The sequence below is a fragment of the Microtus ochrogaster genome, chromosome X (genome assembly GCF_000317375.1).
Source record: "Microtus ochrogaster isolate Prairie Vole_2 chromosome X, MicOch1.0, whole genome shotgun sequence".
NCBI lineage: Eukaryota > Metazoa > Chordata > Mammalia > Rodentia > Cricetidae > Microtus > Microtus ochrogaster.
In genome coordinates, this window is record NC_022026.1 from 6742565 (window position 1) to 6756477 (window position 13913).

At 38.8% G+C, this 13913-nt stretch overlaps 1 protein-coding gene across 3 annotated transcripts in view; it reads right to left on the minus strand.

The window, feature by feature from the left end:
* Gria3 (glutamate ionotropic receptor AMPA type subunit 3) overlaps positions 1-13913 on the minus strand; it is a 286862-nt gene that overhangs the window by 107064 nt on the left and 165885 nt on the right. For all 3 annotated transcript variants that reach the window (XM_005358429.2, XM_005358430.3, XM_026784914.1), the window contains exon 5: positions 349-402. In XM_005358429.2, the coding sequence (XP_005358486.1) occupies positions 349-402 (54 nt within the window). The remainder of the gene's footprint in view (positions 1-348; positions 403-13913) is intronic.

Consider the following 13913-nt stretch of genomic DNA (forward strand, 5'->3'; position numbering starts at 1 on the left):
CTTTGGACTTTCCACAGGGCAGGAACCCTGACTGCTCTTCAGAGGGAGGGAGAGAGGAGAGGGGGGAGGGTGGGAGGAGTGGGAGGCTGGGAGGAGGCGGAAATTTTTTTTCTCAATAAAAAAAGAACTAAAAAAAAAAGAAAAGAAGATAGCTTTGCTGCTGAAAAAGACAGCATAATCGAATACAAAGCTATCATAGGCCAGTTTGGGTATTTACCGAATTTATTTCTCTAAGAATCTAGGGAACATATTAGGTGCTTCCTGTATTTCCTTTACAGCTGGTTATAGATGACACAAACTAAATGGACTATATTGCCCAGGGACACCAGAGCTCTTTTTTGTTCTTACCAGGTTAGCAAGCATGTAGTGATAACCTCTTGAATGTTTCCCCAGGATCACAACCTGCAGAGAGAAGAAATGAGAAATATTGCTTATTCGAGGGCATTTTTTCAGTTCTACAATCAGTGGGATGGCTGGAATAAATGCTTTTAAATGACCACAATGTGCTGATTTTTTTCTTACATACAGTAGAACCGTTGCTAATTAGACTAGAACCTTTTTTGTTGTATTTCACTCATAGCCAGATAAAATAGGAAGAGTTGCCAATATCAAAGTTAAAATGTCAAAACAAGGGGATAAAAACACTTGAAACTTCCAGGTCAGTAGCACCATTGTCACTTAAAATAGACGGCAAAAGCAAAGCTGATGATCCTTCACCCATGAACTGGATTTCTGTACTTAGCTGTTGAGATGGAAAATGAGCTGAACTTAGCATACAAATTAGAAAATAGAATGTACTGTACATTTTTTTTTGTTATCTGGAGAGCTTAGGGAATAGAGCACTCAAAGAATGGGGTTAATGGGATTTTCAGGTTAACTGAGGTTGTTTGGCTTATTGAAAACTTCCCTAAAGGCTTGCCTTCCTTTTTTTGCCTTAACATGAACAATGTGTGACCATCTGTATATATTTTGACACTGAAGGCAATGCCCCAGGGCATTCAGAGGGGTTTTCCTTCAGGGGACATTTGGCAATGTCAGACAACATATTTGACTGCCATTAGTGCGAAGTTTGCTATTAGCATATAGTGGGTAAAGCCGGATATGCTGCTAGATGTCTTCCAATGTTTAGGACATTTCCCACAACCATAATCATCTGGTCTCAAATGGCAGCTGTAGTGAGTATGAGAAACATTTCCTCAGTCATCATAGTTGCCATTATTTTCATCAGCAATGCTGTGTTACATACTTGGCCTTCAGTTTACAGAGTGTGTTTCATTGTCTGGTTATGTCAGTGGGCTAAATATTTTCCAACCAAATGAGCTGTTTTTTTTTCTTTTTCTACATGCAAAGGTTTGTTTTCATGTAACAAAGTACAGCAAAATTTTGTAGAACACTGAGGCACTGCAACTGTCCTAGATACAGGGATCAAGGAAGGGAGTAGTATATAGATTAAAGGAACAACCTGATGTGCGCTCAAGTTTTGGACTAACCTGAAGCTAAGTGTATGATAAGTAAAACAAGGGGAACTATGAATATAATGTTTGGAACAGATCTTAAGGATGTAATGCAAGATAGAGGCTTTAGGGTTAAGCTTTATGAATTCCTTTTTGGATACAGCTGGGTCCGGCTGTCAGAGGTTTGAAAACAACTGGACAAGGTGCCGTATTGTCCACATAGCAAACTGCAACTATATATGAAAGTCTGAATAATATTAGTTATCACAACTGCCCTTATTCTATGTCTAAAATATGCTTGCCTTGTACTAGATGTTGTATGTTTGAGTAATTTCCAGAAAATCTGAAGTCTAATTTTACACATGAAGGATCACAGTCTGAAGGTAGTTGAATTTCTCCAAGGCCATATAGGCAGAAAAATGGTAAATCTGAAATTAAAAGCTGGCTCTTTCTTCCTCTGGATATGCTGACAGTGCAGTTAGACCCTCCAGATCTTTGGTTTCCACATCCACACATAGAAACAATCCCACATTAAAAACATCTGAAAAATCATTTCAAGTAGAACGTGTGCAGACTATTTTCTTCTCTGTTCTCCCAAGCAATGCAGTAGAACTAGTTGTTTCATATTTATGTAGTAGTAATTGTTAATATAAGTAATGTACTTGTTATTTTAAAAATATGGAAAGATGTTAATAGGATTTTTGCAAGTAGAACACTGTTTTAAACAAGGGCCTTAAACATCTACCTACTTTGGTAAATATCAGAGTTAGAGTACTGCTGCAGAGCCAATACCCTCAGCATGACTGTAGGTCATGTTTCAATTTGCCTCATGATTTTTCAACTTCATGGTGGTGTCCAAATTACATACATGCAGGAGAGATTGTACTTTATGTATCAGAACTGATAGTGATGGAAACTTTGTTCCAGGTAGGAAAGTGCTCTCTTCCTTAGCGCCATCCTCAGATCCGGAACAATACTTTAGGCATGCCGGCTGTTTTCCAGCTTCCCTACAGAATTTAATAGATTACCTTAGCCATTCAGCATTTTCTTATAAAAGGGGTTTTGTGTTGGATTATTTCACCTGACTAAAGGCTAATATACGTGCTCTAAGCTTATTTGAAGTAGATTAGGCTAAGCTAGGGTTAGAGATAGGTTCCGACTATTATCTGCATTTTCACTTACTATATTTTCTATTTCTAATCATTTCATGAAATCTAAATGCTGATGATTGTTCTATTTTTTGAAGAGGAAGAAGACAAGATATCTAAGGCCTGAAGCAGAAAGGGAAGGACCAATGGAGGGTGCAGGTTTAGGTAGACCCATGGAAATGGAATGCTATCTTTGAGTAGAGTATCATGTTTACTTTCCTGTTATTATAAGACTCAAGCCATTGCTCTTTGCTTATGAAAGAGAGAGAGAGAGAGAGAGAGAGAGAGAGAGAATGAGAGAGCACAAGAGAGATGTTTTCAATTAATTTAAAATATGAACCACATTTCAGACTGATTTTTTTATGAAGGAAAAGAAAGGTTAATGAATGTCTTGAGGGGTCATTTCTCATGCTGCCATGACACAAAATAAGCCGTTAGGTGCCTTTTGGGATGTATTCTTCAGTGTCTGCTTGTGAGAAACATCCTTGCTGGTAACATTTGTTAGCTTTTGGTGGCAAGTTGGGACCATACATTTGTTGAATTTTTAATTCACTGACAACCCTCAACATAATAAAACTAGAAAGTTTTGAATTCTTCAAGAAAAATGAGCAATATTCCTAAGGACATGCGACAAACACAGAGAAAAATAAGAAAGTCTGTTTCAGTTTTGAGTGGAGGCCATGTTTATTGTGCCTTTCCACACGAGAAAGGCAAGAAAGAACAGTAGCCATTGGTAGCGTCATTACAAAAGCCCTGGACGACCATCCAGAGGTTAGGTTTGGTCATGCACTCACTTCTTGACTTTGGACTCAGCTTTCCGAGCCTCTATCAACTTATCCACAGTTAGGCACTTGCTCTTCTAGCAGAGTTGCTATGATCAAACTGGAGAATATCTACAAATGTATTTGAGATGTGAATAATGAAATATGCCACAGTACTTCCATGTAGAGAAAGAGGTTATTGTTCATCAAGACATTGCATTTTCAGCCTCAGGAAAACTTGGAGCTGTTAGAATAACTGCTTTGGTCAATGCCCAGATGGTGTGCTCAGAACAAATGGACTTATTGGAAGGTAGTTCTCGCCCATCACCCTTTCTTGAGTTAGCCTTAAGTTGGAGGAGACGGGAAAGTTATCTAAAGATAGGAACAGTTAGGTGTCACAAAGCTGCTGCACTGAAGCCCATAATTAATTCTTCATCCTTGCTTTCAGTGCCTTTTTAACTCTGATTTAACATACAGTTCTTACCAATCCCAGTAAATTAAACACTACAAGCTAGAAGGGGAGTGTATGGAGGCAGGGAGTGATGTTAGGAGAGGTGCCTTAGTACCAGAGGAAGTGACAGACTGCCTTAAAGGAGAAGGAAGAAACAACGAGAGAAAAGCAGGCAACATTGTGCTCCTGCACAGTATAATCATGGCTATTTGTTGTGAGTGCCTGAGTCATCAGACCATAGTTTACTTTGATCAGAAATTTCTGATGAAAATTCCAGGGACATGCAATATGTTTCATAGAACGTTTCCAACAGAAATGCTCCCCTAGTTGTTAAGAGAGTGAGCTTCAGTTGTCTTGAGATCTTCTGTGGAGTTGCTTATACTCCTACTGATGGGAGTTAAATGAGGCCTCAGTGAGAAACGCGCTGTATTTTTTTTCTTGCCCTTTACTTTTAGACTTGTTTTCTGGGAGAGGCTTATGAAAATAGGGAGGGATGGGGATATTGGGGATAATATGGTGCACAAAAGAACTGGATATTTAATAGGCGTGTTCCTGTTCTGCTAATCCTCAATCTTTATTCTTTCTCCGTCTGTTACAGATGAACGAGGCATAAATTGTACCCTTACTTCTTTAATGACTCTGGTAGCCAAGAGAATATTCAACTTTGCTTTTTTACAGTAATTATAATAGATCTTTCTGAATTAGTTTCAGAACTTCAAGGATAAAAAGCTGTTTTTACACTCAGATGTGACATTTAAGGAAGAAATACCAAGTTCCCACATCCATGCTCTATAGTCACTTTGCTTTTGTAAGATTTGCTGTGGATGATAGATGGCCTGCTGTGATGGCAGGCACGATAAATGTAATAAGGGAAAATATGTGAAGTGGAGATAAAATTCATTGTTTTAGGGAAATCTATTTTTACCTACATTTCTACCATCTCAAAGGGGACCCCCCCCCATCTACAGTCCTCATTCACTGAGCTGAGGTTTGTTTGCAGAAGAAAGACCGCATATATACTAACACTGGGCCATACAGATAGTGTCAAACTTCCTGCCAAGGAAATCAGTGAATCATGGTTTACTGATTTGGGGTGATTTTTTTCCCTTTTTAACCTGCCCTTCATCCAGTTTTCTGTGAAACTGAGTATCTCTGAGGAGTTCAAAATGATTTCTAAGATATTCAGTTGTGTTTTTTTCCCCTCAAAGAGACCCTTCCTTTTCCAATTTCATGTTTAATCTAGACATTTTCATAATTTTAGAAATTTGAGATGAAATTGCTCCACAAGACTACTTGAGAGAGGCCCACATATCCTCTGGGAGGCAAAAGCATCTGTTTTTCTATGCTCACATTTCAGAAAAAAAAATATGTGTGTGAAGAAGTGTGTATGTTTTTTCCCCCTTGGATCCATCTGGTATGCAGATGAGGTTATTTGCAGACCTAAGTAGTTCCATGTTTGGTTTTCTACATCAGCGCCAGAAAAAGATCTATGGAGAAAGATTGATCTTGCTTTGAGTAGAGAACATGCCTTGATGTTCACCTTAATTTCTTTCTCTTTGATTTAAGTATCATGTGAAAGCTTGGGCAAGAGGATCTGGGAGAGAAGGTTGGGTTTGTAGGGGAGGATTCCTGGTTTAATTCACCAGGCAGTTTTCCTTTACTTTATGGATATTCTGTCTGTAAGCAAAAACAAAAAACAAAAAAACTATTAGGTCACATCCTCTATGTTCAATGAAAAAATATTTTTCAGGCTCACATCTGCCTTTCCTTTTCTCTTAGTTGAAAAAAAAAGCATTGTTTTCCTATGGCACTGGATATAATTTCAGCAGTGTGGAGCAGCTGAACGAATGATATGCTGCAGAAACCGGCCCGTGAACATACCACACCTTTGAGAAGAGATTTTTTTAAATGTGATCAAAGGTGTTCATCTTCCTCAGTGTTTGAGTCCTAGTAAACATATCAGAAGCAAATTCCATTAGAGTTATTTCCTAGTAAGTTTAATGTGCGCACACTTACTCTCTTATGTCAGAATAGCAGGGCTTTATATAGCAGCCATCTTAAGTGAGTGTGCTGGATTAGAGTAGTAGAGAAAACCTATATTGAAGTCAGTCCAGTGGTAGTGGAGGGTGTGAATGTTGTGCACACAGAGACTGAAGGTTTTCATCAGCAAGACAAATGTTCATACAATAGAGGAATCTTGTCAGTAATTGCACTGTCTGTAGGGAAGCTTGTGTGGAAAGGAAGGAATTGAAAAAGCAAGAAACAAAATTCTAGAATGGCAGGATTAGAGGGTAAGTATTTTACCAAAGATCATCCTTTAGGGGTAACTCTGTGCTTCCCAGACTTTCGTATTCCATTTATCATAGCTTACTTAATGCAATATTTGGAAGCTTTAATAAGAAGTGGCAAGCGAGGGTCGCCAAGGTGGCTCAGCAGATATGGAAAACAAGCCTGATGAGTTCAGTTTGAACCCTGGGCCCGCAGGTTGGGAGGAGAATACTGACTCCTGCAAGTTATCTGTCCCCTCACTTACATATTTGTAGCATGGTATGTGTGTGTGTGAGCACACACACACACACACACACACACAAGTGAACACACATGCACACACATTTTAAAATACATTTAGTTAATTAGAGTTATTTTTCTTCTTTTGTAATATAATGTCTCACTATGTAATCCTGACTAGCCACGAACTACTTGTATAGTCCAGACTGGCCTTAAACTTGAGGCGACCCTCATAGTTACTTTCACAGAGATGTTTGTTTTCATGTGCACAGCTTTATTCTAAATGCTATTCAAGGCTTTGCTTTCTCTGTGTGTTCTGTATGCACATTTATGCTCAAACCATTATAATTTGTGAGCTTATGACAAGGACCTTCTGGGAAGACTTTATGGGTGATGAGTAGCAGGCATTGGAATGGGAGTGTCCTTGTCATTTGAATTTTTTAAAAATGGAATATTTTCTGATTATCTAATGAAATAAGTATAATAAAGCTCCTATATAAACAGGGTACATTAACAGGTCTTCTGGACTGAGCACATCAAGAAAAGGTACAGTGTTTGTCAATGCATCATTTTATAGGAAATTGATAATTATTAAAGGTGATGTATTAGAAAAAACCATGAACCTTAATGTTATGTGGTCCTGGATTCAAATCTTGTTGTTTAATTGTTAGCTTCATTATTGTGGGCAAAATCAGGGTGTCAATACAGTATTAGAGACACAGGTGTAGCTCAGACTGATGAAGCATCCAGGAAGGAAATGGAGAGAGAAAGCACCTGGTATGGCTACAGAGACTAGAATAGGGATGCCTTCTTTGAATGCATTTCCATTTGTGAGCTGTTTTCAGTATTTGACACAGTAATCTGTAAAAACGTTTGATAGCTGAAGTGAATGACCATGTTTATATTTTCAAATAAAAGGAAATATCTCGCAGAAACCCAATGCAATTTTCAGGGTAATTGCTTAGTTGGCAGCTTTCTTCCTCTTCTGGGAGCCGTGTCATTTAAGTGGATCTCAATTTGAAAATGGATGACAAATGACTGAGGCTTAGTTCATCGGGGCTGGGGGTGGGAGTGGGGGCGGACAAACATACAGTTCTCCACACTCAGAAATGTTTCCTTTGGCCTTTCGCTTTTTTTGTTTTGAATCTGGCACCATCTTGCCCTGCTCTCCAGCTCATCTACCTTCATGATCACACTGGCATGCAGACAGTTCAAGCTCCCTAGGAAGAACTGCTTGATGTTCAGTCAAGCACAGGGAGCCACTGAATGGCACTCGCTGAATATTCCGGATTTCTGAGCCACTAACGAAACCATGGGTAGCTTAAAATCAGCAATGCTGGAATTATTAATCCAGAAATGAGTTGATATTACAAACAGATCCTTTTGTCTTTTGACAATAGCTCGTTTTCTGGCATACCGTCAGCCTCAGAAGAAGTGTGCCTTAAAGTACCTACTATATGGAAAGCTGCCTTTATCAACCACCTTTTCATTTTCTTTCCCTTTAATAAATATTTGTTGAGGGCCCAGTCTGTGCCAATTGTGGGGATAGACCACGGGAAGACAGAGGTCACAAGAATCTGGGCCCTAGTTTGGAGGCTGTCATGCTTGAATGGGAAAGACAGCCAAGTTAACAGATGATTATAATCCAGTGGGAGAAGTGCGAGAACAGAAATATGAACAAAGTACAACTGAGGAGAGAATGATTAACTCAACCTGCTATAGATAGAAAGCACTTTGTCTCCAACGAGAAATCTAAAAAATTTTTTCCTTTGGCTTTTATAAGTGGGAACCTGACAAACAGGTAACTTAAATAGAATGCTATTTTGAAAATGAAGAGAGATCTATTGTAGAAAGCTATTTTTCCCGATTTCAGGAAAGTCTTGCTGTTTTATAGTGCTTCAGTCCTAAAGGAGAGGTGTTTTTTTAATTAAAAATATTTGTTTACTTTAAAACAAGGTCTCTATAGTCTAGAGTAGCCTCAAACTCATGATCTTACCTCAGCCTCCCAAGTGTTAGGCTTATAGGCGTGTGCTACCATATAAATCTGTTTTTGCAGTTTTCAAAGTTAAATTATAATTATTTCATTTCCCCCTTACCTTTTCTCCCTTAACCATACCTTCTGCGCCATCCTCCCCTATTCCCTCTCAAATACATAGCCTCTACTTAATTATTTTTGTTGAATTCTATGTATTGAACCTGCTGAGGGAAGGCTAATTCTCCCTCTCTTATCAGTCACTAATACACTGTAGCTTTTTATATAGGGATGGGGCCCCATGAGATTTCTCCCCTTTCATATTAGCAAATCTAATGAAGTTAGAATTGTTTAGGTCTTGTTTAGGCAGCCATACTGTTGGGATTTCATGGGTATAACATCCCTGCCATTTCAAGGATGGCTTTTACAGTCTTTCCTTCCCCTCTTCAAAGATGTTCTCTGAGCCTTAGATGTGGGGTGGTATTGCAGATGTATCAGTTGGCACTGGGCAGCCCATAATCAATTTTTTCCATGCATTTTGGCCAGTTTCTATCTGCTGTAAAAAAGAACTTCTTTGATAAGGAGTGAGCCCTCTACTTATCTATGAGTGTAAGAATAACATTTAGAATGCAGTTAGGAATTTTACTGGTCTAGTAAAATGGCAGCAATAGGTTCTTAAAGGAGAGAATTATATTTGGGGTAACTATAAGAAAAGTATTTGGTGTGAGGTATCCAGGTGTTATATAAAAAGTTGTGATTGAATGATGGTGGAATAAGCTAAGTTAGAAGGGCCATGTAAATGGTCAGATAGCAAATTAAAGGGGATCTGCTAAAGGCAATATGCCTTAGATTTATCAGCTATTAGCTTTATGATCCTAGACAAGTTAAATTATATCCAAGCCTTAGGTTTCCATCTGTAAAATAGGAAATATAGGGGATAATCACATAAAGGAATAAAGTATTGTAGACACCAAAGAAGATTGCTGGGTTAGAGATCCCGTTTTTCAATGTAACTTGGAGCAATTAACTAATGCTTTCTAGGTTTGAGTAGCCTACATGGTAAAAGCATCTATCACTAATAGCTACTTCATAGAACCAAAGTAAGAAATGTGTGAAATATATCTTTAGCTCTTAAGACAATCTAGTGCTTGTCCTATATTGATTGGTTATGCTTTTTTCAAGCTCCTAATTGACTTTATCTTTCCCTGCAGAAATCATATCCATTCCTCAAGACCCAGTTCACAGGCAGCCTCCTGAATAAAGGTTTGCTTGATTTCATGTCCCTCTACACCAAGAAAACAAACCACAAAACAAAGCAAAAACACCCTGCAGCTATGGAGTGAGAAGAATGGAGATACATTAGTGCTTAGGTACAGAGGGATGCTGGTGCCAGTTATTAGGATAATACTGGGAATGAGAGAGAAGGAACAGAGGTTTGCACTTGGAAGTAGGGTGTTGAAGATGTAGCTGCAAAATGTGGTGATAAATCATCTACAAAGTAATGAGTCTAGATGGGAAAAGCCTTAGCAAAGGCCTTTAGGTGGAATATAACAGAAGACTAGTTTTGTTATAGGCTAGTATTTTTCAAGACTTGTGTAGAAGAGTCATAGTTTGAATGAGGATGGCCCCCATAGGTTCCTGCATTTGAACACTTGGGATCCAGAGAGTGGCAGTGTTTGGGGGAATATTAGGAGGTGTGGCCTTGATGGAGGAAGTATATTACTGGGGGCAGGCTTGGAGGTTTTAAAGCCTCATAACATTCCCAATGCTTTCTCTGTATCATCCCCATGGTAAAGCATATAAGCTCTCAGCAGCCTGTCATAGCCACCATGTCTACTGCTTACTGCCATGCCTCCCTGCCTTGATGGACTCTTATCTCCCTAAAACTCTAAACCCCAATAAGCTCTTCCTTGTATACATTGTCTTGGTCATGGAGTTTTATCCCAGCAACCAAAAAGTGACTATAACAAAGCACTCTTTTAAATGTTTATCTTTTATCTTTTATCTATTATCTATTATCTATTATCTATCTATCTATCTTCATCATCATCATCATCATCATCATCATCATCATCATCATCTGCCTGCCTACCTATCTATCACCTATTTATTCATTTGAGGTAAGATGTCACTATGCATTACAAGTTGGATTAAAATCTCTATATAGTTAAGGATGACCCTAAACATAGAGTAATTCTCCTATTTTAGACACTCAAGTACTGGACTTAAAGGAGTGTACCACAGCACCTTTAAGATTCTCTCTCTCCCTCTCTCTCTCTCTCTCTCTCTCTGTGTCGGTGTGTGTGTGTGTGTGTGTGTGTGTGTGTGAAAGCTAGAGTCAACATTAGATATTTTCCTCAATTCCTTCTCCATCTTATTCTTGACAGACATGGTAAAAGGGTGAGTTTGGTGAACCAAGAACTCACTTATTCAGCTAAAATGGTTAGCCAGCAAGTGCTAGGGGTCTCACTCTCTCCACCCCACCAGACTTGGTTATCTAAACATGGGCTGGGAGACCTGAACTGACATCCTCAGGCTTCTGCAGCAAGCACTTGACTGAGTCAGAGATTTCATTTCTCTGAATCTTCACCACAGTCCTTTAAGGTAGGTTCTATTGTGAATTTATTATTCAGGCTAAGACACTGAGACTCAGAAAAGTGTGACAACTTGCCTTAGGACTCATAGGCATACAGTGTTGGAGATGGAGGTCAAAATCAGGTTTAAGTGATTCGAAAGCCTAGTCAATGTTAACAGCCATACTACTATACTGCTACTATGAATCATTGTTGACAAGAATTGTCATTACTATCGTTATTACTGTAGGATGATCAGCTCCCATCATGCATTCTGTGTAACAAAGACTGCCTACGCTATTATGTACGATTACCTAAGTGGTGATCAGTTGAGGCTCAACTCTTCAGAAAGTCTTCTTTGTAGCTGGGTATCCTGGGAATCTCCCTTTGATTCCCCTAATTATTTCATGAAGCTTTGTGCTTGGCTCATATGATCATGATCCAATTTTTGATTCCCTCTCAGCATATGACATGAATTGTCATTGTTGAATCACAAGCTGCATTTGTGATGAATGTTGGATAATCAGAACAAAAGCACAGGAAAAATAATTAGAGGGAACCAAAGGGAAGAAGCACACAGCCTTGAACAAGAGACTGTGTGAAGGTTTCGAGGACTCAGTCCCTGAAGCTCTGACAATGTATTTTGATCCTTGTCTGAATGCAAATGAACAACTCCATCAAATCTTAGGCAGCTTGTCACAGTGTGGGTTATTTAGCTAGTTAATTAAAAGTCTGAGTGAGCCAGGGCCTCTCTATACTGTGTTTTGAAGATAACCAAGCCTGTGTTCTGACCAGGCAAGTTAATTTAAAATAAGTGACCTCAATTGGGTAATGGTTGCAAGTTCAAACTCAAGAATCATTATAATTAGTCCCAGATGGATCTTAATTGTTCGTTGAGGAAACAGAGGAGGGGGTGGGGAGAGAAATGGTTCAGCACAAAGTAAAGGTTATTGCCCACACCTTTGGAAAGCAAGGGAGCTGACTCTGGCAGGGCCCAGTTAATGTTGTCCAAGAAGAATTCCATTGCTGCCTTTCCAAATGCGTTCTTTTAGATGTGGTACATAAAACGGATTGAAGTTTTCAGGAAATAAGGAATGGAAGGCAACAATCTTAAACATGTGATCTTATGCAAGTTATTTAACCCCTGTGTGCCTGTTTCTCACTGTAATGGAAAATATAAACTCACTACGAGTGTCACCTACATCAGAGGGTCAAAATGATACCTTGTGAAAATGTTCTAAAACCATGCCAAACTCTGCCACTAAGAAGAAAGTATTTTCTTAACCACGTCTGAAAGATGGTGGCCAGGACAGAGTGCATAGTATGTTCAGCACCATTCAGTGTGTGTGCTGGGTTTCTCTAATGCTTAAAAGCCCTGGAGCTCCAAATGATTCTGGAGTTTTTGGAAGAAGTTAGAGCAGAACACACATGTTTAGGCTTTTTTCCTAACATTGTGAAATCAGACCTAATTCATTTAACATATTATCACATATTAATTATTAACATAATATATTAAACATATCAAACATTAATTCTTTTATATATATGTATATATATATATACATATATATATAATATTTAACATATATTTTCCTTGGTGCTGCATGCTAGAACAACACTGTGGTACCTGAGATGAAAGTAAGTCAGAGTTATAGTGTGATGGCTTTATTCTTACTTCTTTTTTAAAATGACCACTTAGGTCTCCCTTTAGTGTTCTGATATGTTCTTTTTGCACATATTATGTCTGTGGCCATACTACACTAAACAAGCCAAATTTCATCTAATTGCCTCTATCTTCCAAAGCCTTGGAAGCCAAAAGTCATTAAACAGAATCTGTAGAATGCTCAAAATGAAGTAAGTGAAAAAAAATTATACTGTAGTGGAATGTGTTGGAAGAGCAGTAGTTTGATCACTTAGGGATGTACACAATGACTTTTTGGAAATTATTTAAAATGTATTTCTGAAGTCTGAGCCCTGCATCCATATTAATCTTTACCACTAGGAAATGTACTGATATTTCATTTGTATTTTAATAAATAAAGCTTGCCTGAAGATCAGAGAGTAAAGCAGCCACACTGATAGACAGTAGAGACAAACACCTTTAATCCCAGTTGTGACACTAGTTGCCATAGAAACCAGGCTGCAGTGTTACAAGCCTTTAATCCCAGAACTAGAGAAGTATATAAAATGGGAGAAGACAGCTCTCACACACAGTCTCATTCTGAGATTACTGAAGGCAGGACTGCCATTTCAGACTAAGGTCAAGGTAAGAGCCAGTGACTGGATGCTTTGCTTTTCTGACCTTCAGATTGAACCCCAATATCTGTCTCTGGGCTTTTATTAATTGTGTTACAAGGAAATACTCATACATGGCTTTGGTGGGAATTTATAAATGTTTAAGTCATAAGTACAATGGTCATATCTACACGTCTAGAAGGCTCCTGTTGTGCACCAAAAGTAAAAGTCGCATTATGTGTGCAATGCATATAGGTCTGGGGATTATATCCGAATGACAACTGATGCTCCCCCTCTTCCTCAATACAAAAAGTCAGAATATAAATTTGTTAATGCAGCAAATGTTTACTAAGGAGCATAGTGGTACATGAACTTACTCATAGTATTTGGGAGGCAGAGGCGGGTGGATCTCTGTGAGTTTGAGACTAGCCTGGTCTACCTAGCTAATTCTAGGAGGGCCGGGGCTGCAGAGAGAGCGCCTGTCTCAAAAAAAAAACAAAAACAAAAACAAACAAACAAAAAACCCCAACCAACCAACCATAGACCCCCAATGTTTGTCAATACCTCTTATCTATCAAGCTGGGGATACAGCATGAGAAAATCACAAAACCCTGTCTTCACGAGCACCATCTTCTCTTTCAGTTGTCTAATGCTCACTTATTTTTGTGCTTGGTAGATTCCGATATTGTTGCGGAAGGTCCTTCCGCTCCTCCAGCCTATAGCCACTGAGATACCAGCTCATTGGGGCGTGGTCTCTCTCCCTTTAAAAAAGCGGCCACTTCCCTCTCCTCTCTCGCTTCACTTCCTGCTC